This window comes from Natator depressus, chromosome 20, assembly GCF_965152275.1.
Source record: "Natator depressus isolate rNatDep1 chromosome 20, rNatDep2.hap1, whole genome shotgun sequence".
Lineage (NCBI taxonomy): Eukaryota > Metazoa > Chordata > Testudines > Cheloniidae > Natator > Natator depressus.
The window spans coordinates 22,231,824-22,259,642 of record NC_134253.1 but is presented as its reverse complement, the minus strand read 5'-3'; the positions used below and the strand labels follow the sequence as shown (position 1 = coordinate 22,259,642).

At 60.0% G+C, this 27,819-nt stretch overlaps 1 protein-coding gene across 3 annotated transcripts in view; it reads right to left on the bottom strand.

The window, feature by feature from the left end:
* Positions 1-503: 503 nt before the first annotated feature.
* The window catches only part of ADGRL1 (adhesion G protein-coupled receptor L1), a 93,551-nt gene continuing 66,235 nt past the window's right edge, over positions 504-27,819 (bottom strand). Inside the window, exons 5-23 of one of the 3 annotated variants that reach the window (XM_074935370.1) lie at positions 24,064-24,864; positions 22,394-22,708; positions 21,428-21,531; positions 20,912-21,097; positions 19,300-19,338; positions 17,960-18,143; positions 16,426-16,548; positions 16,139-16,344; positions 15,698-15,868; positions 14,907-15,116; positions 14,071-14,291; positions 10,796-10,862; positions 10,020-10,111; positions 9,658-9,826; positions 9,151-9,279; positions 8,542-8,638; positions 7,989-8,117; positions 7,119-7,136; positions 504-5,859 (exon numbers count right to left, since the gene is read on the bottom strand). In XM_074935370.1, coding sequence (XP_074791471.1) covers positions 5,081-5,859; positions 7,119-7,136; positions 7,989-8,117; positions 8,542-8,638; positions 9,151-9,279; positions 9,658-9,826; positions 10,020-10,111; positions 10,796-10,862; positions 14,071-14,291; positions 14,907-15,116; positions 15,698-15,868; positions 16,139-16,344; positions 16,426-16,548; positions 17,960-18,143; positions 19,300-19,338; positions 20,912-21,097; positions 21,428-21,531; positions 22,394-22,708; positions 24,064-24,864 — 4,040 coding nt within the window. In that variant the 3' untranslated portion in view covers positions 504-5,080. Of the gene's footprint in view, positions 5,860-7,087; positions 7,137-7,988; positions 8,118-8,541; positions 8,639-9,150; positions 9,280-9,657; positions 9,827-10,019; positions 10,112-10,795; positions 10,863-14,070; positions 14,292-14,906; positions 15,117-15,697; positions 15,869-16,138; positions 16,345-16,425; positions 16,549-17,959; positions 18,144-19,299; positions 19,339-20,911; positions 21,098-21,427; positions 21,532-22,393; positions 22,709-24,063; positions 24,865-27,819 lie in introns of all 3 variants that reach the window. The other 2 variants (XM_074935372.1, XM_074935371.1) reach the window with 2 other exon arrangements.

The window sequence follows — 27,819 nt, the reverse complement described above, 5'->3', positions numbered from 1 at the left end:
AGCTCAAGGGCCGGGATAGGAAACCACGTTAGAGCCACCCAGGTAGAAAACACGATTGCACCCCCCTCTTGTACCCCAGGAACCTCCCCCCCCCAGACATGACTGCATCCCCCCTACGATACCCCAGGAACCGCCCCCCCGAGACACGACTGCACCCCCCTCTTGTACCCCAGGAACCGCCCCCCGAGACACGACTGCACCCCCCCGTGATACTCCAGGAACTGCCCCCCGAGACACGACTGCACCCCCCCGTGATACCCCAGGAACCGCCCCGCCGACGAGACACAACTGCTTTCCCCTGAGATACCCTAGCCCCTGGGAACTCCCCCCCTCCCCGTGCACCAAGAGACAACTGCATCCCCTTGCTATGTCCCATCCACCGGGAACCCCCCACACCCAGACACAACTGCACCCCCCTGCGATACCCCAGCCCCAGGAACCCCCCTGCACAGAGACACAACTGCATCCCCCTGCAAGACCCCAGCCCTGGGAACACTCCCCACCCAGTGACTTTGGCCCTGGGGTCTCTTTGGCCAGAGTACGTTAGGAGTCCATCACTGCACTATCTGGGCTCCTGCCTCACGGAGGAAAACCACCAACGGCTTTCCTCTCACTCTGCTGGGGCTGGAAGGAGGGCTGCTGCCCCGCGTGGCGCAAGGCGTGGCTACGAGTGCCAGTGGGCACATGCCACTCCCACACGGTAGCAGTGGGCACTGGGGGTAAAGGCAATGAAGAAATGGGATTACGCGCTAATCCAGCTGCAGCTAATGGGGCTCAGGCCAATGGGCCCAGCCCAGCTGGGCTGCTGAGGGTCTCCAGGTTGGGCCATGCCACGCTCTACCCACCCTAGCTATAACCTGCCAACCCGGGAGGCCTGCCCTCCCCAAGCACTGTTGGCTACCGCCAGGGCTAGCTGGAGGCAGCCAGCCCCTCGCTCCGCTGGGTATGTCTTTGGTTTTGGGGTGAGGGTGAGGCTAGGTCTGCTGAAGGGATGCACCTCGGATGAAGAAACGTCCAGGCGGCACCAGCCACGTGCAAGACGGGAGGGAATAAGGCTGGTTGGTTTGCCGGGTTGTGAGCAAAGGAATTTCCAAACCCCCAGAAGAGGAGGTGCAGAATTGACCTCTCCCTCCAAACGGATCTGGGCTCTAAGCCACAGGAGAGCAACAGCCCACGCAACCAAATCCGGCCCTGGTTGGACGGCTGCTCCCTGGGCGGTGTCGCAAGGAAGCCATCCCAACCCCCAGTTGCCCTGCGAAGATTTCATAGGCGCAAAAGTAACGCGGCTCCAATCGCCCCCACCCTCAGCTTTCAAATAGCCTCCAAATGCCACACCCAGCAAGAAAACAAACCTGCTGCTTAAACATCCCCCAGCAGCTTGAAAAACCCACCGTCCATCAGGGCTGAGCCCGGCTCAGCCAATGAACTCATTGCACTTGTGATGGGTGTGTGTGTGTGTGTGTGTGTGTGAAATGCACGCTCCTGGAGAAGCCCGGGAGGCAGGAACGTCCTACAAGGGCGTCGCTGCCCTGACCGTACAGGCAAGGGTTGGAGACCAGACCCCAGACCAGGTCCCATCAGGGGATTGATGGGGCAGTTCCCATTGGGGGGTGGCTGGGAATGGCTCCCCTCAGTGCAATGGGAGCTGCAGCTGGCCCCGTCCCAAGGCCAGGGTGGGCAGGACAAACTGTGCTGTGTTATCCCAGAGATGCAGAAGGGATTGTGTTGCAGACACCCCCATTCCACCCTCTCGGCTCAGGCTCTGTTGAGCCCAGGGCCCTGGCTGGGCATTGGACAAAAGGAGGAGGCTGGGGGGGAATGAGCTGGGTAAGTCATCGGTTGTTGAATAAAACACTCAAATATCCTAGAGTAACAGGCTTGGACCCTGCATCGACTCTGGTGCAAGCAGTGGTGTTCAGGGGAGAACTTGGGGTGGGGGGGTTCGTGGCCTGGCATACAGCCCCAACCGAGCCACTGAAGCAGCCCTCAGTATCCCAGGAGGCTTTGCAGGCCAGTTTCCCTGCATCCCTCAGCTGTCCTATAGGCCACTTGGCTTGGGTGGGGAGCTGCCAGCCATCCTGCCTGTGGGTTTTGCTCCAGTGAGGTGGGACGGTGGCTGCGCTGAAACCCCGGAGTTTCACAGGGACTCAGATCTCAGCGATGGCCCTGGTGGTTGAGGGCCAGTCGCTCTGCATGGGGGCAGGGGAATGACACTAGTGGGTGGTCCATCTACCCTCACCAAGGCCTCGAGCTGGAAAGAGCCTTTCAAGGCCTGTCCAGCCCTTTGCTGGCCTTGTGTCTGGCCAGAGACCACTGGCAAAGGCAACACTGTAAATATCACCCACTTGTCCCCTGTACCCTGCTGTTCACCCAAGGCGTTTGCTGGCCACTGGGAGTGGGAGCTTGAGTTTCCTCATTGCCCCAAGCTCCTTGGGACACATCCCCAGCGGGGGAACCATAAGCATAGCTACATGGACATCAGTGGAGCAGCATCCATTCATACCAGCTAGGGATCCTGCCCCTTACGTCTCCACCCTTCTGGCCAACGTCTAAGTCACTAAATCCAAGCTGATGAAGCCCAGGACCCTCCTAACCCCCCACCCCGCGATGATCTCTCACACACTCTCCAGTAGTTCCACAGGCTGGGAGAAAAGGAACCAGAAAGTGAAACCTTCCCACACTCCATGAATCTGAACCACATGGCCCACCTGCCCCTTCAACTCGACCCCGTCAAATGCCTTCCAGCCTAGAGGGATGCAAGTAAATAACCATAGACTTAAAAACTCCTTACACCCAACAGCCCCGGCCAGAAAAAAGCAAAATAAACCCCAAACAATTTTCCTAACCTACAGTTACAGCATCTTTGGGTCTTACAGTAATTTTTTTTTTTACCCACAATTCCACAGTGGCAGTGAGTGAGAAAATGACCGATTCATGTCGAGATGTATGAAAAAGGTACCTTATCCAGCAGGGAAAGGGAATGTTGAGGAAGTCACAGAAATGACGCATTATATGTATATATTACATAAAAATTGTGCCAAAAACAGTTCTTTTTTTCTTTTTGTTTTGATTGTAAAAATCTGCTCTTCGTTTTTGCGATCGCTTCCCCTGTCTTCGTCAAAAGGGGAGGGGGGGTCTCCTTGTTCCTGTCGCCTGCCCCCCCCCCAACAGTCAATGGGGCTGGAGCAGAGCTCAGTATATATCTATATACCTATAGATCTATAGATATATATTTTAATTCCAGGACACAAACTGGTCCCGGGGACTGTGGTTGCTTGGTTGTATTTTTTTTTTTTTGAAATCCCTGTTTCATTTTTCAAGGGATTCCTCACTTCCCCTTTTTGTTGTTTGTTTGAAATTTCATATTTACAGCATTTCAATCTGTATCCCTGCCCGCCTCCCCTGAATTAACCCTCCACCCCACCCTAAGCCCCCCCCCGGCGAAATGACGTCTTCATGTGATATTGGCTCCCATGGTCTCTCTTGGGAAGAGGGTGAGAGAATTCAGAGTTGTGCTTGAAAAGGGAGAATTTTTTGTTGTTTTGTCCTTTGAAAGAAAGAAAGAAAAAAGTGCCGTTTGGGTTTCTGTTGTTCTTTTGCTCAAAGATGATCCGACTGATTTGGGGGGAAGGAAATGGTTCAATTGTCAAATTGCCCCCCCCCAAAATTCTCCCCACCCTCATCTTGACCCAACCGGGTTCAGACAGCAGCTGCCACGAGGCACCTGACTCCTGCATGTCTTCAAAGGAGGAAATAAAAGCAGAGGTGGAAAACGTAGAAGGGGCGAGAGCTGCAGGAGTTCCGAGCTTCCTGTTGAGCCATAGGAAAATGGCGGGCACATCTTGACAGAAGCGGGGCAGCAGTGGGCGAGAGTGGGGAATGCGGATTGACCAATTACACCGACGGCCCAGGAAGAACCCCTCGGCTCATGGTTTCCTCTGCCAGCTCCCAGAGCAGGGTGGTGATGTGTGTTTGATTTGTAAAGGGATGGCGGGGGCGAGGGGTGCGCCACACAGCAAAGGAAAACAAAACTCCAACTCAAAGATGGCCACCTCAGTGCCATCTCCTCCTCCACTGGAAATAACCTTGTGCATCAGCCCTTCCTGGTGCCCAGGATGCTTTTGAAAGAAAAAAAATGCACCCCTCCGGCAGACTTTGCTGATGGTTTGGCATAGAAAAGAACTGAATTCAAAATCCTGTCAATGAGTGACTTTAAGAGTCCCTGCCCCACCATGCCTCAGTTTCCCCCAGCTGACAAATACTGGAAGGTCAGCACCGGATTCAACATAATTTCTATCAGGACCCCAAAACAACCCCCACCCCCACCTCTCTCTCTTGATATAGCTCTCTCGTTATAGCTCTCTATATATCTATACAATTTATGGGTTTTGGCAAAGTTCGTATAGAAGAAAGTGGAGGCCACAGGAGGATGCTCCATCTGCCCCTCTCTCTCCTGACCAATCGGATCCCTGTTTGACATTGCCAAGGTGCATACGTGGAGGAGCAGGGATGGCCTATACGTGGGTGCCGGTGTGTGTGTGGGGGGTTGTTCTGGGGCTCTGATACAGGCCGAGCCGGCCCTTCCCCCATAGTTCTGATCTGTTTCTTAACGCCTTAAAAAGGAAATTGGTTTCCCTGCTCCACTTCTTTTTGATCTTCCGTCCCCACAAAACGAACGTAAAGAAACGGAAGAGGGACGACCTTAAAAAATGAAAAAGTGAGATCCTGTCGTCTGGCCCGGGACCTTTTTCATTCCTTCCTTCCCGCCCCTCCTCCTTCCTTTCCTTCAAAAACAAAAGCAGCAACCCCCCGATTTCCATCCTCCCGTCTCCACCAGGTGGGCAGGAGGAAGCTGGACAATACGGCCCCCCCTTCCCAGAGGAGATCAACGCATACCTCTTCTCCTTCCCCTGGCCTGTGTCCTTCTGCAGTGCCCCTCCCACCCCCCTCTCAGCATCCCAGGACAAAAATTAAAAACTCCAGGCCACGGCCCGGGGGGAGGGGCTCCTTTTGGCAAAGGTGGGATGAGGTGGGGGGAGAGTCGGCGGCTCGGGACGGCTCCTCAGTCCGCTCCTGGCTTTCAGAGACTGGTGACCAGCTGCATTTGACCGTCTCCCTCCGGCACTGGGCCCTCTAAGCCGGCTTGAACCAAGTAGCCGTCAGTGCTCGGTCTCCGGACCTGGTAGTAGGCTTGGAGCTGGCTGCGGGGCACCAAGGCGGGCCGGTTGGTGTAGTAGATTTCGTTGATGGCTTGGGTGTGGGGGAGGATTTCCCCCACCGCCTCGGGGCTGCTGTCCGCGTAAGGGGAGTCTCTCAGGTTGGTCATACTGGTGTACAAGGAGTCCCTGTTGGGGGAGGGGACCTGGCCGTCTCCGCCCTCGGTCAGGTCGGCCGTGCAGCTCTCCGACTCCTCCAGGTCGCTCTGGTAGAGGATCGACTGAGCCCGCTGCAGCAGCAGCGGCTCCTCCAGGGCCTTGTACATGAGTTCGATCTCCAGGTTCTCCTCGTGGCTCAGGGCCGGGCCCTCAGGCGCCGCCGCCTCCTCCTCGCCGGGCCCGCCGCCGCTGGGGAGGGCGGGCGGGCCGGAGGGGTTGCTGGGCTCGGCCGGGCCGGCCCCCCCCGGAGGGGGCACCCCCTTGGCCGGGCCGCCGGCGCCCCCACGCAGGTTGTTGTGCACGAGCTCCGAGATGATCATCTTCTCGAAGGCAGCGGCGTCGCTGAGGTTGCGCCGGCAGTCGGCCATCTTGGCGCCCTCGGCCGGGAAGTCAGCACTGCGGAGGGAGTAGCTGTTGTTGAAGTTGCCGTTGAGGGGCAGGGTGTCCATGCCGCAGGCGTCCCGGCTGTTGTTCAGGGGGTGCTCTGCCGGGGGTAGGGCAGGGAAGAGAGAGAGGGGGAGTTAGTGGGGGGGCAGGAGGGAGGCACCGGATGGGGGGGCGCACGGGGTGCTCCCGGGAATTTCTGGAAAAGGGCAGGGGGTAGGTGTGAGCAGGGAGCTCGGCAGGGGCTTGGTGGCAGGGTCAGAGGTCGCACCCCCACCCCCCATCACCGCCATGGGGGTGTGATTGGCCCAGAGCTCCCATGTCGTGTCTGATCCAAGACTCCTCAGCTCCCGCTGCCAGGTCAGACCCAGCCTCGGGGGTGGAAATGGGCCACGGCTGGTTCCCCCCACACACCCCCATCTTCAGCCAGAGCCAGGTGCTGCTTTGGGCTGGGCTTTCTGATGGGAGCTGAGAACCCAGCCCCCCAGATCTGGGGGTGGGACACAAGCTGGCCAGACATAGCAGAAGCCCCACTCCCCTGCTGGGTGGGGGGCTGAGTCCCCAACCCAGTCCCATGCGCCTCCCCCAACACACATACCCGCCACCCCCCCGAGCTGCAACCAAGCCTGTGAGGGTCTGAGATAGTGGGCCCCTTTCCCCCCGCCTCCAGCTCCAAAATATTGGGACGCCTAGTGTTGAGATCTGGGGGACCCATCTCCCAAGCTGGGGAGCCGGCCCCCCTGCTCACAGAGAGCATTCTGCTGCTCGGGTGCATCATGGGGGCTGCCTCGCTCTGAAACACCAAATATTGCCTGCTGGTCACATACGGGACTGTACAGACCAACATGCCCCAGCAGGAGGGTGATATGAGACTATAGGGACCATGAGTCTGAGCTGGTTCAACAGGTGGGCAGTACAGGCCTGTAGGGACCAGGGGTCCAATATGGCTCAGCAGGAGGACGATACGGGACTATAGGGACCACAGGTACAATCGAGCCCAGCAGGAGGGCGAGATGGATGCATTCCCATAGGCCACTGACATACGGTCCCAGGGACAGTTCAGCATCTATCTCCCTCTCTTGTCCAAGGCAGTGAATGCAAGAGCTGAACCCCATTATAGAACAGCCCACAGCGCCCCCTACTGGGAGAGGCTGGGACTGGAGTAGCTGGGAGCTCCTCCCAAAGCCAGCGTTCCCGCCCTGCTCCCCACAGCGCCCCCTGCTGGAGAGGCCAGGCTCCACGCCAGCTCCGGGCTGCCTGCACCGTTGTGTCCTGGCTGTGCCCCACCCCCAGCCTGCCAGTCAAACTAGCAATGAAGGAAACATTACTGGGAAATGGAACTGGAAAGGAGGGACGTACTGGACTCTCGGAAGCTCCCTGCAGGTGGGGCCAGCGAGTGGAGAGGGGGAGACAAGAGAGAGAAGGTTATAGGGCAGGCAGGGGGCAGGACCCCCAAAGCAAACACTGACCTTCCCGTGGACCCCTCTGTGCTTCCCTACGGCGCCTCCTGCTGGGAGACGCTGGGGCTGGAGTAGGCAGGACCCCCCCGCACAGCTGGTGCTCCTGTCTCGCTCCCCACAGTGCTCCCTTTTGGGAGGCGCCGGGGCTGGAGTAGCCAGGACCCCTCCCCACAAGCTGGTGCTCCTGTCTCGCTCCCCACAGTGCCCCCTGCTGTGAGAAGCCGGGGCTGGAGTAGCCAGGACCGCCCCCCCCCCCGCAAGCTGGTGCTCCTGTCTCGCTCCCCACAGTGCCCCCTGCTGGGAGAAGCCGGGGCTGGAGTAGCCAGGACCCCTCCCCACAAGCTGGTGCTCCTGTCTCGCTCCCCACAGTGCCCCCTGCTGTGAGAAGCCGGGGCTGGAGTAGCCAGGACCCCCCCCCCGCAAGCTGGTGCTCCTGTCTCGCTCCCCACAGCGCCCCCTGCTGGGAGAGCTCAGGGCTGGAGTAGTCAGGAACCCACCCCACAGCCAGTGCTCCTGTCTCGCTCCCCCCGGCGCCCCCTGCTGAGAAAGGCGCAAGATTCAAGAACTCCCTTCTTGGGAGAAGATTTAAGGGGACCACACCACACCCCCTGCAGGGCTCCCCCAAAATACTGGGCCCCCCTCAAGAAGGAAAGTGGGATCCCAGGGAGTGGGTCCCCTCCAGGGGTATCCCCAGACCGGGGGATTTTGGGGGGCGGCGGGGTGTGTCCTCACACCTGGGGGTGGACGCGGGGAGCCGGGGGGGTCTTACCTGGGGAGTTGAAGACGGGGGGTGAGGAGGGGTTGAAGCCCACGGACTCGGCAATGAGGGTGTTGTAGGGGCTGGTGCCGCCCCGGGTCTGCAGCACCGGGTTGGTCAGCAAGTGGTTCCCCATGGTCCCTGCAGCGGCAGGAGAGGCAGGCGTGTCAGCTCCCCTGCAGGGCACCCCGCGTCCCCCCCAAGCCCAAGGGGTAACGGGGAATGTATCCTCCCGCAGGCACACAGCCAACTCCAGCACACCGCGCTGAGCAGGGCTGGCTGGGGCGGTGCAGGGATCTGACGCCACCAAGGGGGAGAGTCCAGTGGTTGCAGAGAGCAGGGTCGGGGTCCTTGGGGGGGTTTTCCTGGGGTGCTGGGTGGGGGGGTCTCACCTCGGTTCAGGGTGGGGATACTGGGTGGGGGTGTTGGGCAGGGGGTGCTGGGTGGGTGGGAGTCTCACCATGGTTCAGGGTGGGGGTGCTGCGTGGGGGGGTCTCATCTCGGTTCAGGGTGGGGGTGCTGCGTGGGGGTGCTGGGCAGGGGGTGCTGGGTGGGGGTGTCTCACCTCGGTTCAGGGTGGGGGTGCTGTTGATGTCCCCCGCCATGAAGCTCGACTCCGTCTGTTTCCGGACGGTGTCGTTCCACATTCTCCGGATCCGACTCTGTGAGAGATATGGGGGGGGGGTGTTTGTCATGGGGGGGAGCTCAGACACTGACACACCTGGCTGCCTGTCCCACCCCCAGAGACCCCAGCCCTGCCTGAGACAGCGTGTAGCACCTCCCCCCGGCCCTGCTCCCACTCCTAGGGGGGACTCTGTCTGTCCACCTGTAGCCCTAGGGGAGGGCTCTGTCCCCCGCCCCCCATCCCACCCCAGCTCTAGGCAGGGCTCTGTCCATCTATCCCCAGCCCTAGGAGAGGGCTCTGTATGTCTGTCCCCATTTCCCCCCCCCCCCCGACTCCGATCCCATCCCCAGCCCAGGGAGGTCTCCGTCCCCCTGGCCCCCATGCAGGGAAGGCTCTGTCCCCCGTCCCCCCAGCCCAGGCAGGGCTCTGCGCCCCCCCCAGCCCAGGCAGGGCTCTGCGCCCCCCCCAGCCCAGGCAGGGCTCCGCCCCCCCCCAGCCCAGGCAGGGCTCCGCCCCCCCCCAGCCCAGGCAGGGCTCCGCCCCCCGTACCTGCGTGCCCGTGTAGTAGCGGTTGTTGCTCCGAATGGCTGAAGTCTTGAGGGAGCCGAGTGTGGCCCCTGGGGGGCTGCGCAGGCAGCAGGACGCGTGACGCAGGCATTTACTGAACTCCCTGTGCACCTGTGCGGGGGGGGGGGGCAACCAGGGTTAGTGCACAGGGCTGGGAGACCCCCTGCTAGCTCAGCCTCGGGCTCCCCCCAGCTCTGCTGGTGCCCCTCACTCCCGACCCGCAGCCCCTGCTACCCCAGCCCTGGGCTCCCCCCAGCTCTGCCGGTGCCCCTCAATCCCGACCCGCAGCCCCTGCTACACCAGCCCTGGGCTCCCCCCAGCTCTGCCGGTGCCCCTCAATCCCGACCCGCAGCCCCTGCTACACCAGCCCTGGGCTCCCCCCAGCTCTGCCGGTGCCCCTCAATCCCGACCCGCAGCCCCTGCTACACCAGCCCTGGGCTCCCCCCAGCTCTGCCGGTGCTCCTCTCCTGGGCGAGGGCACTGCCTGACCTTCTTCTGCAGGGCACAGTGGAAGACGAAGATGAACATGCCCTGGAAGGCGTTGAAGGTGGTGAAGAGATAGGCCATGACAATGGACTCCTTGTTGATGAAGAGGAGGCCAAAGGCCCAGGTGAGTCCCAAGAGGAAGAGGAGAGCGATGGCGCCCAGCGCCCAGGACCTGCAGGGGAGAGACAGAGGGTTGCCCATGGCATCCTCCACACACTTCACCCAGTGCTGAGATGCAGCCCCCTCGGGGGTCACCTGTGCCCTGTCCAGGGCGGCTGTGGCCAGTGCAGTGTGTCCCCAGCTCCCCCGGGGGTGGGGGTGTCAGTGGGGGGACCCCAGCGCCTGCCGACCCGGGCCTCACTCACTTGATGTTGTCCAGGCGGCTGGTGTCGGGCTTGAGCACGGCTGTGCTGCGGCTCATCTTGTGCAGCGTGATCATGAGGAAGAGCAGGTTGACCTGGGGGCGGGGGAGCCGTGAGACCCCAGCTCTGCAGCAGACCCCCCTCCTGCCCCCCGGCCCTCTACCCCTGCTGGCTGCGAGGCCTCGTCTCCCCCTACCACTCATGCAATCCCTCCCCCACTGCCCCACATTGGGAGGGTCTGTGTCTCTGCCCCTCCCCCCATGACCCCTCTGCCCCCTCTGGGAGGGGTTGTGTCTCTGCCCCACTCTGAGAAGGGCTATAGGAGGGTTTCTTTTGCTGTTTGTCTGAGCCCCATTTCTGTGAGCCAGGATACAGCTCAAATGGCCACTTATTCCCCGCTGGGGATTAGTGGGTTCCAGGGGGGCTTTACCCAGGGACAGATCAGAGCCAGGGCAAATTGACTAAGAGCTCTGGGCTGGGCTGTTGGGGTTAGACTTAGGAGAGAGCACCCCCTGCTGTGTGAGGGGCCAGTGGCCAGAGCAGGTGGGAGTGGCTGGGACTTTAGCGTTCTAGCCCTGTCTGTGGGAGGGGAGTGGGGTCTAGTGGTTACAGCAGATGGGGCTGGGAGCCAGGACTCCCGGGTTCTATCCCTGCCTTGGCAGTGGGGATAATGATGCTGATCCCTTCCTGGGGGGGTTGCCTGAGGCTGGGGGAACAGCCTGTCACACTGTGGGTGCTGGGGCATCTCTGCACTCCCCCCAGGGCATCTCCGGACTCACCATGATGATGAAGGAGACGGGGCCGATGAAGCTCCAGATGAAATAATTGTCCACTCGGAGCCAGCAGCTGTGGGACGTGAGGGAGGGAGTGTTAGCTACAGGCAAGCTGACTTGATGGCTCCCATGGGGGAGGACACCCAAATCTCCCTCACCCCTTCTGGGGCCGCCTGAGGAGGCTGGGCACTGCCGAGAAGCCCCCCCCCACAGCTGTGGGGCACAAGGACCACTCTGGATTTCCCCCATATGCTTCAGCACTCATGCCACATCAATGCCAGTGCCCTGACCCTGACCAGAGCATACGGGTTTGTACTTTTTCGATATTTTCCTGAAGGACGGTGAAGACTCATTGGATGGAAACACTTAACACATGTTGATTTGCATCTAAATGTATCTGTTACACTCCATTGGGCTTGCTAAGCAGGGCGATTCGCTTGATCTAGCAGAATTTATTTAAGCAAGTCTATAGCTTCATAGACTTCTTCATAGCTTCTTTAGACTCTTGCTCTTTACATTTTTGTATGATGTTAGAAAATGGTGAATGATGCATTTCTTATTCACCAGAGTCATTTTTTACTTGGGATTTGTGTCAAGCTGCCTTGGGCTGGAAATTGGAATTCAATTAAAAAGGAACAATTTTAAAAATGCTTAAAACTCCCTTAAACGTGCTGGGGAAAAAGCAAATTTCTCAAACCCTGGTTTGCATTTAAACCAAACCAATTTATTAAATGAAGGGAGTATTATCCAGAGTTAATGAATCAAAGTGATTGTTGCTGGTCACCCTGAACGTCGAGATTTTAGAACTAGTAGATCTCATCCTCTCACACTTGATTTTATTCACAGATTGGAAAAGCAAAACAAGCTGTCCTGCGTTTTTAGCTCCCAGTTGGGTTTTCAACTTTGAATGAACTGAGCTGAACTCATTGGATAAAATGCAAGGAAGGACACAGACGAGGAATTGGCGGCTGTGATTGCAGAGCCCTTGGCCATTATCTTTGAAAACTTGTGGCGAACGGGGGAAGTCCCGGATGACTGGAAAAAGGCTAATGTAGTGCCAATCTTTAAAAAAGGGAAGAAGGAGGATCCTGGGAACTACAGGCCAGTCAGCCTCACCTCAGTCCCTGGAAAAATCATGGAGCAGGTCCTCAAAGAATCAATCCTGAAGCACTTACATGAGAGGAAAGTGATCAGGAACAGTCAGCATGGATTCACCAAGGGAAGGTCACGCCTGACTAATCTAATCGCCTTTTATGATGAGATTACTGGTTCTGTGGGTGAAGGGAAAGCAGTGGATGTATTGTTTCTTGACTTTAGCAAAGCTTTTGACATGGTCTCCCACAGTATTCTTGTCAGCAAGTTAAGGAAGTATGGGCTGGATGAATGCACTATAAGGTGGGTAGAAAGCTGGCTAGATTGTCGGGCTCAACGGGTAGTGATCAATGGCTCCATGTCTAGTTGGCAGCCGGTGTCAAGTGGAGTGCCCCAGGGGTCGGTCCTGGGGCCGGTTTTGTTCAATATCTTCATAAATGATCTGGAGGATGGTGTGGATTGCACTCTCAGCAAATTTGCGGATGATACTAAACTGGGAGGAGTGGTAGATACGCTGGAGGGGAGGGATAGGATACAGAAGGACCTAGACAAATTGGAGGATTGGGCCAAAAGAAATCTGATGAGGTTCAATAAGGATAAGTGCAGGGTCCTGCACTTAGGATGGAAGAATCCAATGCACCGCTACAGACTAGGGACCGAATGGCTAGGCAGCAGTTCTGCGGAAAAGGACCTAGGGGTGACAATGGACGAGAAGCTGGATATGAGTCAGCAGTCTGCCCTTGTTGCCAAGAAGGCCAATGGCATTTTGGGATGTATAAGTAGGGGCATAGCGAGCAGATCGAGGGACGTGATCGTTCCCCTCTATTCGACACTGGTGAGGCCTCATCTGGAGTACTGTGTCCAGTTTTGGGCCCCACACTACAAGAAGGATGTGGATAAATTGGAGAGAGTCCAGCGAAGGGCAACAAAAATGATTAGGGGTCTAGAGCACATGACTTATGAGGAGAGGCTGAGGGAGCTGGGATTGTTTAGTCTGCAGAAGAGAAGAATGAGGGGGGATTTGATAGCTGCTTTCAACTACCTGAAAGGGGGTTCCAAAGAGGATGGCTCTAGACTGTTCTCAATGGTAGCAGATGACAGAACGAGGAATAATGGTCTCAAGTTGCAATGGGGGAGGTTTAGATTGGATATTAGGAAAAACTTTTTCACTAAGAGGGTGGTGAAACACTGGAATGCGTTACCTAGGGAGGTGGTAGAATCTCCTTCCTTAGAGGTTTTTTAGGTCAGGCTTGACAAAGCCCTGGCTGGGATGATTTAACTGGGAATTGGTCCTGCTTCGAGCAGGGGGTTGGACTAGATGACCTTCTGGGGTCCCTTCCAACCCTGATATTCTATGATTCTATGATACTGCTGTCACGAGTTCGTTTAGTTCTTCAGCAAACTCCAGCTCCAGGTGCTGAGCCAGTGGCTTCCACCTGTTCAGCGGGTTTGACTTTCTTTAAAGTTTGGCAGCAAATGTTTACTGCTGCCTATTATTGTTAGGCCTTAACATCAGTTTGTTGATGTCAAATTGAGTTTTGAATAGCTTTGTTTTTATAGAGAAAGAGGGAATTAATTTCAAAAATGAGATTTTAAATTTTTTTTAATATAATTTTTTATCCAACCTGCTGCTGGAACTCACACCGATTGGCGTCATAGCCCCGTCCATCTGGGCACTCATGCCCCACCCACTAGCACTCATGCCTTCTTTGTGCCATAGCCCCACCCTCCACCACTCACGCCCCATTCCTGCCTTAGTCCCACCCCCACCCCATCACTCATGTCTCATCAGTGCCTTAGCCCCGCCCCCGGCACTCACGCCCCATGAGGGCCTCAGCCCCGCCCCCGGCACTCACGCCCCATCAGGGCCTCAGCCCCGCCCCCGGCACTCACGCCCCATGAGGGCCTCAGCCCCGCCCCCGGCACTCACGCCCCATCAGGGCCTCAGCCCCGCCCCCGGCACTCACGCCCCATCAGGGCCTCAGCCCCGCCCCCGGCACTCACACCCCATCAGGGCCTCAGCCCCGCCCCCGGCACTCACGCCCCATCAGGGCCTCAGCCCCGCCCCCGGCACTCACGCCCCATGAGGGCCTTAGCCCCGCCCCCGGCACTCACGCCCCATCAGGGCCTCAGCCCCGCCCCCGGCACTCACGCCCCATCAGGGCCTCAGCCCCGCCCCCGGCACTCACGCCTTGTCGGTGCCGTAGCTGCGGTAGTCGATGGCGGCGGCGATGCCCACCACGAGGGCCGGGAAGCAGTAGCCGCCCAGGTAGTAGTACTTCTTGCGGGAGTACTCGCTCTCGAAGACCTCCAGCAGCATGAGGTAGAGGTGCACGCCCTCCAGGCACATCCAGGAGAAGGCTGCCAGGAAAAAGTAATGCAGCAGCCCCGCGAAGATGGGGCAGGCGATCTGGGGAGGGGGAAGAGGGACAAGGGGGTTAGCGATACACCCAGGGATCCCTCGCCCAGCGCAGAGATGCAGCCACTTCTGGGGTGTGGGCATGTGGGGGCGGTTTATACAGGGATCCCTCACCCGGCGCTGAGATGCAGCCACCTCTGGGGTGGGACGCGGGGGCTGTGTATACAGGGATCCCTCACCCGGCGCTGAGATGCAGCCACCTCTGGGGTGGGACGCGGGGGCTGTGTATACAGGGATCCCTCACCCGGCGCTGAGATGCAGCCACCTCTGGGGTGGGACGCGGGGGCTGTTTATACAGGGATCCCTCACCCGGCGCTGAGATGCAGCCACCTCTGGGGTGGGACGCGGGGGCTGTTTATACAGGGATCCCTCACCCGGCGCTGAGATGCAGCTGCCTCTGGGGTGGGACGTGGAGCCTGTTTAAGAGCCTTACAGCTACACAATAATGAAAGATGGGACCCCAGAATGAAACTGCAGGGAGTTTTTAGGAGAGGTGGAATAAATGCCCGGCCGGCCATTCCTGCAACACAGCGCCTCCCAGTGCCACGCTGGGGCCCTGGGGTCAGCTGTGACCGCCAGGGCAGGATGCCCCCTTCTGGGCCCCACCTCGTACTGCGTCTTGTCGATGCCGATGAGGAAGAGGAGCTCGGCGAGGAAGAGGCTGATGCAGAGGTTCTTGTGGATGGTGTTGCGGTCGGTCTGCAGCCCGCGCAGGAAGCAGAAGGTGGAGATGCAGATGGCCAGGCACACCAGCGAGATGACGATGCCCACCCAGGTGATCACCGACAGCAGCAGCTCGTTGATGCGGCCCTGGTACTGGGGCGGGAGGAGAAGGGGGATTAGGACGGGTGCCCCCGGGGCTGCTGTGCTGCGGGGAAGCCCCTGCCCAAAGCCGGAGCTCACCCCAGCACCCTGGGGTGCTCCCCTCCAGGCAACCCCTCCTCCTTCTCACCAGGGATCCTCCCCACTCCTGGCTCCCCCGCATCCCCCCTGGGGATTCTCCCCCCTCCTCCTAACCTGGACAATTCAAAGATGCATCCCCCCACCTCTGCCATTGCTCCAGCAATGCCTCCCCTCCCCTGCACCCTCCTTCCTCTTTGCCCCTTTGCTGACTCCCTCCCCCCCATGCCCCAGCAGGTGCCATCAGCGGGGACTGGAGCTGGGACGTTCTGCAACTTGCAAAGGAGCAGTAGGCTGTTATCCTCCGACCAGCCACTAGAAGGGGACAGCGCACGCAGACCAGTCACTGGGAGGGACAGTGCACACAGACCAGCCACTGGGGGGCAGGGGGGACACAGCACGCACAGAACAGCAATGGGGGGGGACACACAGCGAGCCGAGGGCTGCGCGAGGAGGTGCCCCCGATGCCTGCCCTGCCCCTGAGCCGAGGCCCTTACGATCTCGCGGTGCGCCATGAGCACGGCGAAGTTGGTGAGGTGGCTGCAGGCGCAGGTCGTGTGCGTCTTGTTGGTCTCCACCAGGCGGCAGCCCTGCGTCGACCAGTAGCCCATCATGGAGCGCTCCGAGTAGTTCCAGAAGGAGCAGTTGGCGTTGAAGTGGTTCTTCGCCTGTGGGGAGCAGCCGGGGGGACGCGTCAGTGACCGTGGGGGTGACGGGAGCTCGAGCATCCCAGGGGACCCAGGGACAGGGGTGGGTGGGCATAGAAGGATGGAGGGATACACTGGAATTCGTGCGTCCAGATTCTCATTGAGAGCACCCCAGCAGCACAGCGCCCCCTGGTGTCAGGCTGGGGTGTGTATGGGGACAAGGCACAGCCAGGATACTGGGGGCAGAGCCCCAGCAGCCCAGCACCCCCTGGTGGCCGGGGCGTGTCTCACCTCCAGGTGGGAGAGGGTGAAGATGACGGGGTCCATGAGGAAGACGCGGCTGGACTCCTTGTTGATGGAGGCGGCGATGACCTGCGAGTTGACGACCAGGGCAGGGCTGGGGGCGCCCGCCTCCCCGCTCAGCTTGACCGTGGCGTTCTCGGTGGAGAGGAAGAAGCCCAGGTTGTTGTAGAGGATGAAGACCACCTTGACCACCCCTGGGGAGGAGAGGGCGGCGGTTAGTGCACTCCCTGGGGTTCCCCCCCGGGCCCAGGGCGGGGGCTGGCCCCCCTACTCACCATTGCGGCTGTTCTGCTTGATGGTTTTGGCCGAGAGCTGGATGGAGTTCTCGCTGGCGTACTCCTGCGGGAAGACCAGCTCCTGCACCTGTCCCTCCGTGTTCAGCACCGTCACCTCCAGCACTGCGGGGGGAGAGCCGTGAGGGGGGGCGTGTGCTGCCTCAGCGACGCAGCCCAGCCGTCCTGCACACGCATCGCACGCACACGCATCTGTCCTGCACACGCATCCATCCCGCACACACATCGCACGCACACGCATCCGTCCTGCACACGCATCCGTCCTGCACACACATCGCACGGACACGCATCCGTCCTGCATCCGCATTCGTCCTGCACACGCATCACATGCACACGCATCCGTCCTGCACACACATCGCACGGACACGCATCCGTCCTGCATCCGCATCTGCCCCACACACGCATCCGTCCTGCCCATTCATCGCACACGCATCCGTCCCGCACATGTATCCATCCTGCATCTGCCCTGCACATGCATCCGTCCTGTCCATGCACTGCACACACATCCATCCTGCACAAGCATCCATCTCACACATGCATCTGTCCTGCACCCGCATCCGTCCCGCCTCCCCCCTGCACACACATCCGTCCTACCCATGCATTGCACATCCATCTGCCCTGCACACACATCCGTCCTGCCCATGCATTGCACACACATCTGTCCTGCACAAGCATGCATCCTGCACACGCATCCGTCCTGCACCCACAGCTGTCCTGCACCCGCATCTCACACACAGACATCCGTGCTGCACACTCATCCTGCATTCGCCCTGCACATGCATCAGTCCTGTCCATGCATTGCACATGCATTCATCCTGCCCGTGCATTGCACACGCATCTGTCCTGCACACACATCACATGCACACTCATTCGTCCTGCACATTCATCTGTCCTGAACACACCTCGCACCTGTATCATCCTGTACACGCATCCATCCTGAACATGCATCCCATGCACATGCGTCCGTCCCACACGTGCATCCATCCTGGCCACACATCGAACATGCATCCATCCTGCACATGCAGCCGTCCTGGATGCATCGCACACACATCTGTTCTGCACATGGGTGGAGTTTGCTCTGAGAAACACCAGCTGCCCAGCCACCCACCAGACCCACCTTGCCATGCTGTGAATAGGGGTCATCCACCGATCCAATCCCTGGAGGACCCAGGAATCCAGGCAAGAGGCCAAGCCCAAGGTCATCTTCCCTACCTGCCTATTGGTTCCTGCCTATTGGTAGTGGGGATATTGGAGTCTCTGCCACTGTGGGCCAGGATAGGCCTTGCGGACTGCCTTCCACCTCCCTAACCCTAGAGGACCCAGGCATCCAGGTAAGAGGCCTGACCCAGAATCAGCTTTCCCTTCTGCCTCTTGGGGACCAGGATGCTGGGGATACAAGGGTATTATTGGGGTCTCTGCCTTTTTGGGCCAGGATGAGCGTTCCTGCCCCCCACATCACCACCCCCACCTGGGAGGACCCAGGTGTCCGGGTGGCGGCGGCGTGGGGGCCACTCACCCACATTCTGCCGGGTGGTGACGAAGCGCGCGGGCTCCTTGACGTTGTCGGCCAGCAGGAAGGCGCCCTCCTCCAGGATGTCCAGCAGCATGGTGGCCGTGTGCACCTGCTCCGTGGCGTTCATGTCCTTCCACGACTCCAGTGCCTCGGGCCGCAGCAGATTGTCCACGGTCTCCACCACAGCCTGGGGGGCAGGTGGGTGTGACATAGCTCAGCCCCACGCTGGGCCCCACACCCGAGAGGGGAGCCAGGGCTGGGAGCCAACGGGGATTCTCAGACAGACTCCGGGGTTTACTCGGGCGGGGCAAGCTCCCCTCTACAGCTGCAGCCCCCTCTCTCGCCCCCTAGACTGCCTGCCCCGATGCCCCAGGGCATCAGAGCTACCCCTACCCCACCCGGAGCAACTGCTCTGCCTCCTCCCCATGCCTGCTTGGCTCAGGGTTAGTGGGTGAGTGGGTGTCTCTCCATGTCTCCCCTGGCCAATAGCTAGCCCTGGAACGGGGGATCCACCTCTGCCAAGCTCGGGTTGGCAGACTGACGATCTTGCTCAGTCTCTAGAGTTTAGATGGAAAATTTGTTTTTATTTCTTAGGTAACAAATTTGGATCTCAATGCCAGCTACTATCGTTGATCTCTGTGTCTGCTACTTCTAATCACTTACAGTCGGTCTCCCTGTAGTTAACAAATCTGGTTTATATTTGACCTAAAACAATGCGGTTTTGGTTGAAGTGCTGGGGGAATCTCAGCTCAGGTTAACAAGGGCTGTTGCAGATCCATTAGCCTTTTGTTGGAGTGGTGAACTAATTAATGTGCTTGCACTGTCCAAGGGTGTCTTGAGCAGTGTAAGATGGTATATTTCTGCGGTGCAAGGCCAGGGGCTGGGTGACTGGCTGGTGTCTCTCTCTGTACAATTCAAGAGTGGCTCAGAGAGCATTCACACAATCTTGCTGGGTATGGGGCTCCACGTGCTGATGGCTGAGTGATCAAAGTGCCTGGAGGGGTTTGCTGCTTGTCACTGGCATAGCTTTGTATGAGACAGCTCAGTCTGGACAGTTAAGGGGACACAGCGGTCCCACAGTTCCAGGTTGTACCTCAGGATCCCATCACAATTCCCCTCTCCCTCTGTGGTGTAAATCCAAACTAACTCCATTGGGGCCGACTCCCCACTCAGTCCCCGGTGTAAATCTGGAGTAACCCTCCTGAAATCAGTTATGTAGCTGGCAACCTACTGTAAGAGCAGGGCACTCTCAGGGCCGAGAACCCCGTAACTAGCTGCCCATCTGTGGCGGTTTCTCGGGGGCCAGCTGCAGGGCTGATTAGGGTTGGAGCCCCCCCACTCACCTTGATGTAGTCTTTACAGGTCCGCTCTCGCTTGTGCATCTGAAGGCGCCAGACACCCGGAACACAGAGCAGGGAAGAAAGCAGGGAACAGACAAGAAGGCAAGGTCAGGGCCAGATCCCAGCACTGAGGGCCTGGGCTTTGATTCTCCAGGATACGTTCCCACCTTGGGGCCTTGGAGCCAAATCTGCATCAGATCCCTGCTAGCCCCAGTGTCAGTCACAGGTACCGGTCGATAACCATTGGGTAACTAGCTGACAACGAGCCAATACCCATGGGGTAACTAGCCAATAATGATTGTGTAACTGGCCAATAACTAGCCAATAACCATTGGGTAACTAGCTGATAACCACTGAGTAACTAGCCAATAACTAGCCGATAACCACTGGCTAACTAGCTGATAATTAGCCAACGATTGTTCGATAACTAGCCAAGAACCACTGGGTAACGAGCTGATAATTAGCTGAGTGCAATGGTGCCTGTCGCCAGTTCCTGCTGGGACCCCTTGAGTGCGTGGGGGGCCCAGGCTTTCAAAAGCCAGCCGGCTGCCAGTGGCTGGTGAGAAGAACGACCCCTGAAGAGGGCATCATACTGTGACCCAGCGGGCTGGACCCCCAGCGACGGTGGGACAGCAGACCGTGCCCCAGCGGGATAAGGTCCTGAAGGAATGTCACCACGTCGTGGCGTCGGATGAAGAGTTGTCATCTCGTGATGTGATGCAGTGTCACAAAACCCATCGTCATATTGTGACATAACGTAGGAGGCTCCAGTAGGAAGCCTCATGTCCTGATGGTATGTGATGACATCACAGAGGAGCATCCTCCCGTCACGGCACCATGTGATGACATCACAGGTGGGCACCCTCCCGTCACAGCACCATGTGATGACATCACAAATGGGCACCCTCCCATCACAGCATCATGAGATGACATCGCAGGTGGGCACCCTCCCATTACGGTACCACGTGATGACATCACAGGTGTGCACCTTCCCATCACGGCACCATGGGATGACATCGCAGGTGGGCACCCTCCCATTACGGCACCATGTGATGACATCGCAGGTGGGCACCCTCCCATTACGGCACCATGTGATTGCCTCACAAATAGGTGCCTTCCTGTCACAGGGCATGTCATGACATCACAAGTGGGCACCAGCCCATCACAGCAGCAAGTGATGACATCACAAAGACCTCTCACGTTGTCGTACATCATGATGTCACCATTAAGAAGTCATGATGATATCATCATACAGAAACGGCCCCGCATGGGGACACCGCAGGGGTTGGCACGGAGGAATAGACCGGGATGCAGATGCCCTGAAGGGACCTTTCTCTGTGTGATGGGATGTGAGAGATGCCCTGGCACATGGGGCCGGGGGCGGGGTTCCATAGGGCTCCCCCTTAGGGGGTTACCCACACAGGCGCTGCCAGAGCACCCACAGCCTGGGTGCCCCAGAGCTAAGCTGCATGGACACCTCCCTACAGCCTGTTGCCTGGCTAGCATTATCCTCATTTACAGGTGGGGAAACTGAGGCACAGAATGGCGGCAGTGACTTGCCCAAGGTCCCCGTTGGTGATAGAACCCAGGAGCCCTGACTCCCAGCCGCCCACACCTTGTTGTAGTTCTTGCCAGCCGACTCCCTCTCAATGGGGCGCAGCGCTTGCAGCTGGGCGTCCAGGATGTCCAGCAGCTGCTCCATCAGCTTGACAGAGGAGCTGACGTCGCCAGCGTAGATGGGTCCCCGTGTGTGCCGTGCCAGTTCACTGGCGATGTTGGCCGCATTCTCTCCACTCTTGATCTGCCGGGACAAGGGGGAAGAGACCCTGCTTAGCCCCGGGGAGCCGGGTGCCAGGCCCAGTTCTCCCCACACAGGGTAGAAGTGCCCCTGGCCCCGCCCCACAGGGTACAAGCGACCTGCCAGATCCCACCCCATAGGGTACGAACCATGCTCTCCCCCCAGGCCCTCTGTAGGGTACAAGCCATGCCCCGCGTCCCACTCTGTAGTGATGCACCCCCAGCTCCCACATAGGGTGCGAGTGATGTCCCCCCAAAGCAGAGAGGAGAGTATGGGGGACACAGTAGGCATGGTGGGCACAGGGAGGGTGGAGGAAAGGGGGGGCAGCGGTACCTTCTGTGCCACCTGGTTGACCCAGGGGCTGGTGCAGTTGCTGAGGTCGGGGCCACGCGGGTTCCAGATCCCCAGGGCTGGCAGGCACTGGAAGGAGGCGATGCCTGCGGGCAGAGAGGGAGGCGGGAGGCACCAGAGAAGGGGAGAAGGGAGATGGCCGGGGCCCCCTGTCAGCCTAGCCCAGCCCCTGATTCCCCAGTGTAGGCAGTGCCCATCCACGCCCCCAAGGGGTACGTGGGCTTTGGGGGTGGGGGCTCTGCTCTGGGGGGTGCAGTGCCTGAAGAGGCAGCAGTCCCCCCCTTTGTGTGGCCACGTCGCCCTCTAGGGGTCAGGCTGGCAGAGGGTATAAAGGCCCTGATGAGTGGAGGGAGCACTCCCATGGCAGGTAGAAGAAACAGGGGTGTCTCCCCACCAGCCCCTGTGTCGGGGCCGCAGCCCTCGACAGACCATGGCCCCCTCGAAGCAGATAAGCGCCGCAGGCTGGCTCCCCAGTGCAGGGAAATCCCTGCTCCAGCACAGAGGGGCAGGGCCAGCGAGATGTGGGGACGGGGCAGATGGGTGGTGGCCACGGGCTCTGGCTGTGAAGCGCTGACCCCCCCCCAACCCAGCGCATCGGTGCCATGCAGTTACCACACAGCCCCATGCTGCCCAGCTCAGCGAGACAGGGACTGGGATGGGGAGAGAACCCAGGAGTCCTGGCACCCAGACCCCGCTGTAACCGCTACAGCCCACTCCTCTCCCAGAGATAGGGAGAGAACCCAGGAGTCCTGGCACCTGACCCTGCTGTAACCACCGCAGCCCACTCCCCTCCCAGAGATAGGGAGAGAACCCAGGAGTCCTGGCACCTAGCCCCCTGCTTTACCCACTAGACCCCACTCTCCTCATCTTCCCTGCTGGCCGGCAGACTCTGAGGGGGGCAATGCCCCCTGCCACTCCATCCCGCTGCCCCCCCCAGCCGCCCGTTACCTCTGGTGCCCTTGGGGCAGGGCCGCTCCACCAGCATGCCCTGCTGCGTGGCCGGCCACTGGACCCGTCTGACCTCCTTGGGCTCACAGAAGAGCTCGGGGGAGACGTGCTGGTTGGAGGAGGGGGGCTTGCGAGTGCTGGGGGCAGCGGCTGTGACGGGGTGCAGCTCTGTGCCCTTCTGGTTGATGGCACCGATGGGGTGGGTGGTGAGGGGGGCCCTGCGCACTGTGGTGGTGGCAGCAGGCGAGGCCGTGGTGGTGACCGTGGTGGGCCGCACTGTGGTGGTGGTGCTGAGTGGCGTGGAGGTGACAGGGCCTGGGGGCGGGAGGAGGGAGGTTAGAGACCCAGACACCCCACCGATGGCCCTGGGACCCCCGAGTCCCCCTTCCTCCCTATGGCCCTGGGACACCCCCCCCCGAGTCCTGCTCCCTCCCTCCTGCCCTAGGAACCCACCAAGTCTCCCCCCATGGCCCTGGGCCCTCCAAGTCCCCCTTCCTCCCTATGGCCCTGGGACCCCCCCGAGTCCTCCCTACATTCCTCCCTATAGCCCTGGGAACCCGCAGAGTCCCCCTCCCTCCCTACAGCCCTGGGACCCCCCCTGAGTACCGCTCCCTCCCTACAGCCCAGGACACGCCAATCCCCCACCCACCTATGTCCCTGGGACCCCGCTGAGCCTCCCTCCTCCCTCCCTCCTGCCCTAGGAACCCACCAAGTCTGCCCCCATGGCCCTGGGAACCTCCTGAGTCCCCTACTCCCTCATGGCCCTGGGAACCCCCCCCCAGTGCCCCACCCCCACTATGGTCCTGGGAACCCTCTACCCGAAGCCCCCCATCCCCACGCGAAGCCGTGGGAACCCCCAACCTGAACATCCCCTGGCTCCATGGACCCTCTGCACACGCCTGGTTCCCCTCCCCCAGACACGATCATGCACAACCCTGAACTCCTCCTCCCCTTCCACACACCCCTATTTCTCCCCCTTGCACATCTTTTGGTCCCCATACACTCCCTGGTAATCCCTCCTGCCCTCCACCTGCACCCCTTCCACCTGCCCCCCTGGGCTCCACCCCCTTTTGACCCTTCCAACAGCCCCCCCCCACACACACACCTGAGACCCTCTCCCCCACCCAGGCCCCCTGACACCACACACCCAAGTCCCTGAGACACCCCCGGCATGAGCCCCTGTGGGCCCCTCCCCATGAGATCCACCCCCCCAGTGATGATCCACCACAATTTCAGGCTCCTCTGAGCCCGCCCAAATCCTACAGAGCCTCCCCATAACTCTGACTCCCTTGGAGCCCCCCACCGCCCCCTGCAAACCCCCTCACTGAGATCCTCCACCTCCTGAACTCCACGCAGAGCTCTGAGCCCTCCTGAGGTCCCCCAGAGGCCCCCCCAACCCCCAGACATCTCCAGCCAACCCCCCCCACCGCTATGAGCCTCCCCCACAATAGCCCCCAAACCCCCAAGTTCTGAAGGGCTGCGCCCCCTCCTCCACCCGAGGAGAGCAGACATTTGGGTTCCCGCACTGGTGGGGGCCGGGCTGTGACCCCACCACTGGGGGCGGCTCTCCTAGCTCTAGGGGTGCTGCCCGTCTTTCCCCTCCCTCACAAGCCCTGCCCCCCCGAGGGGCTGGCGGTGCCCAGTGGTGGGGGGGGGTGGCTTGCGCTCACCCGTGCTGGGGTCCGGGGGCCCGAACTCCAGGGCGTAGCGCACCACGAAGTAGTTGTTCCAGACGTAGAGCTGGTTGTCGCGGGGGTTGTAGTCCACGGAGGAGACGTACTGGTAGGGGTTGGGGAAGGCCAGCGAGACGGGCTCCTCCCGGTTGAGGTTGGTGTTGAAGGCGTAGTCCACCCGGTTGCCGGCGGCCTCGCTGTCGTCGTCCACGTAGACGGAGCGCACCACGTACAGCACCCCGCACACCATGAAGGCATTGGAGGCCGAGCGCTTGTCGTAGCCCGTCTCCCAGGTGCCCTCGAAGCGCAGGGTGTAGGGGTTGAGCTGGCTCACCACCAGGCGCCCGTTGTTGCCCTCGGTGGCGTAGATGACCCACAGCCCGTTCTCGTCCACCGCCAGGTCGATGTCGGTCTTGCCCCCCCACCGGTAGGGCGAGGTGTCGTGGTAGTTGGCCGTGTTGATCACCGTCTCGCCGCTCTTGATGCGGGTCCGCAGGTCGTACTTGATGATGTTGCGGGTCCGCTCCTTGTTGTAGAAGACGGCCCCGTCGTACACCACGAAGCCCGTGCCGTCCACGCGGTTGGGCAGGCGGTAGGTGGTGGTGTGGCGGGCGCCCACGTAGTCCTCCCACGAGGCGTACTCCGTCAGCGTGTCCGTCCGGTAGGGAATCCACGGCATGACGTAGATCCGGTCGCCGGCTTGCAGCGGGTCTTTGCACCAGGCGCCCGACTGATGCTCTGATTCGTGGGTGGACGTGGCCTCCAGCACCTTCTGTAGGGTCCCCGGGCAAACGAATACTGGGGGGGGGAGGGAGCAGGGAGGGGAGGGAGATTGGGGCAAGTGGGGAGGGAGGAAGAGGAGGATCAAGAGAGTGAGTGAGCGATAGAACGAGAGAGAGAGAGAGAGAAAGGAAGAGAGAAAAGAGAAGAAAGAATAAATTTGTAACAGGCTGTCGGCTGGAGGAATGAAAATCAACTCTCAGTTCCCAGATCAGCTGCAGTCATGGGTGATTCATCTCTGTTACTGGGCAGAGTGCCTGGGGGGTACTTTTTGGGGGGCGTGGGAAGGCTGGGGGGCATTGTGAAGGACAGGGGATGGAGGGGGAACCCAGATCTAAAGAAAGAAAAGGCTTTGGAAGGGCGTGGCCTGCCCGATCTCAGCGTAAAGGCAGCGTGGTCACTTGCTCCAGAGAGCTGGGTTCAGCCGCCCCGGCTGTCGAGGGACCGGGCGTGGGCCGGGCCGGCCCTGCTGGAACCAGGTCTGGTTTCACAGCCAGCCTGAATGCCACGGGACACGGCCGGGTCCCTGCCACCCTGCACCAGGGGCGATTCATTTACGCTGGCACAAAGTGCGGGTGAAATGCCACCGCGTCAGAAAGGGCTGTCGGGAGGGGCAGACCCTCGGCTGGGCAGGGTCACATGGACTCCAATGGAGCGATGAGATCTGGCCCATTTGCCAATGACTGCCCAGGCTGCAGGGTGCACAGAGTCGGGTCCCCAGCTTTGTGGTGCAGGGTTTCTTGGAGGGACCCCAGCTTAGCTCCGGTAAATGAAGAATGCTGGTGAAAAGTCAGCGAGCAATCAGCCGGTGGTTGGAAGGACCCTGCCTAGCTCTTAGCTGAGTCTCCCTCCTGGCTGGGAGCCAGGTCAGCACTATAATCTGTATCTTAATAGGTGGGGAAACTGAGGCACGGAGGAACAAAGTGACTTCCTTCAAAGGGAAGTCAGTGGAAGACCTGGGGATAGAACCCAGGAGTCCTGACTTCCAGCCCCTCCAATTTCTCTACTAGGATCCCTCTTCCTCGAGAATGTAGGAATAAAATCTAGAAATCCTGATGGCCAGCCCCTGACCCTAATCACTAGGCTACACTCCCACAGCTGTGAATAGAACCCAGGAGTCCTGGCTCCCAGCCCCCCTCCCTCCGCTCTAACCACTAGACCCCACTCCCCTCTGGTTAACATTCTTCCAGATTCTCCCTCTGTCGCCAGATATTCTTCAGGCGAGAAATCCTTTCCCCTCGGAAGGTGGGATGGGTGGGTAATGGACGCGTCCCCCTCTAGCCCCTGTTCCTACACATTGATTGGAGTGACATCGATTAGGGGGTGGGGACACACAGTTGGAATGAAAAATAAGCAAAGCAAACGATCCAACATTTTGCCAATTCAAAAGGAATAGCGGCAGAGCCCCGGTTGGGATCCTGTGTCCAGCTGACGTCTCGCTGGGCGTGGGGGGCTAAGGGGGTGTCCCATGGCCCTGGGGGGCAGGGAAGGGTCAGTGTAGAGCCCTGCAGAGAGATCCTGCCCCTTGGAAAGATTCTGGGATCAGCAGCCTGTGGGGTTAGCAGATGGTGCCGGATTCCCTCCTGGGACGAACAGCTGATGGAAGGATGACAGAAGATCAAAGCAGTCTGGTCTGCTCCCCAGCCCCAGCCCCAGGCCCCCCCACGCTCCCACATCTCGCCCCACCCTGGATGCCTCTGGAGTGACCTTAACAGCCAGGTTTGATTCAGATCAGCATGAGTCATGAGAACTGGTGCACATGGGGTGGGGTGGTGAAGTGACAGCCGGGGGAGATGGAGGGGGTGGGGTGAGACAGTGAGCAGACCCCCCCCCCGACCCAGACATGACCCTGGGAGGATCTTGGGTTCCGAGCCAAGAGGAAAAGCTGTTAGCGAGGAAAATGGAGCAGGGAAGGTGGGGGGCGGGGGGCAGGCGCGACCGTCCTCCGGGTGTGTCTGGGCAGCTGGAGAGAAGCTGGGGAAGAAAACGGGGGTGGGGTGGGTTAGTGCTGCAAGGAAAGAAATGAAGCCATGGGCCAGAGCAGAGGATCCGCAGCAGCGATCACAGGTGCCGAAAGGGATGGGATTGGACGCAAATCCCCAGGCGGCCAGAGGGGGAGACAGAGTCAACTGGAGGTGGAGTCAGTACGAATGGCACCACCTCCCTTGGGGGTGGGAGTGTAAGGGGGGGGATCAAGCACCCTGTCAGGGTGGGGTGGCTGGCCCTGGGGGCCTCACACCCCCCTGCATCCGTGCCCAGCCCGTCTTCCATTTGCCTCCCCCAGACGGGGCCCATTTATCCCTCGCCCGCTGCAGACACCACCTTGTGGCGGGGGCAGGATGGGGAAAGGGCCGCGGCCGGCAGCCATCCCGGCATCGCCGGGGCTTGGAGGGGCCCGATCCAGCGCCAAGCGAATCCTCTGCTCTGGGTTTGGCGCGCAGGATGGGCCGAGTGCCCATGGGGTCAGCAGGCTCCAGTCCAATTGGCTATGCCAAGCCGGGAGCCCTGCACCCTGCAGCCACACGACAGGCTCTGGCACGTACGGCAGAGGGAATCTCCCGGCAATAATTCCCTGACGGGCCCAGACTGCCAGCTACATCGCCCCCTGCTGGCCCCCGGAGGAATTAACCCCCTCCTGCCTCCTGGTCACTGCACCTGCTGCCTGCCCCTTGCTGTGGGTGTTTGGACCGATGAGAATCACAGCAGGAGCCTTTGGCATGAGGGGACTGGGCAACAGGACCTGGGGAGGTCTCTCCCCGCCCAGAGACAGGCACAGAACCCAGGAGTCCTGGCTCCCAGCCCCTCCCGCTCTAATCAAATAACAGTCTCCTGGAGCGAGGTTAGTGAATGGAGCAGACGGGCTGGGAATCGGGACCCCTGGGTTCCATATCGGGGTTTGCTGATCAGCCTTGGGCCAGTCTGTCCATCCATCTATCCTCATTCACCGCCCCCCCATCTCTCCCTAGACACAGT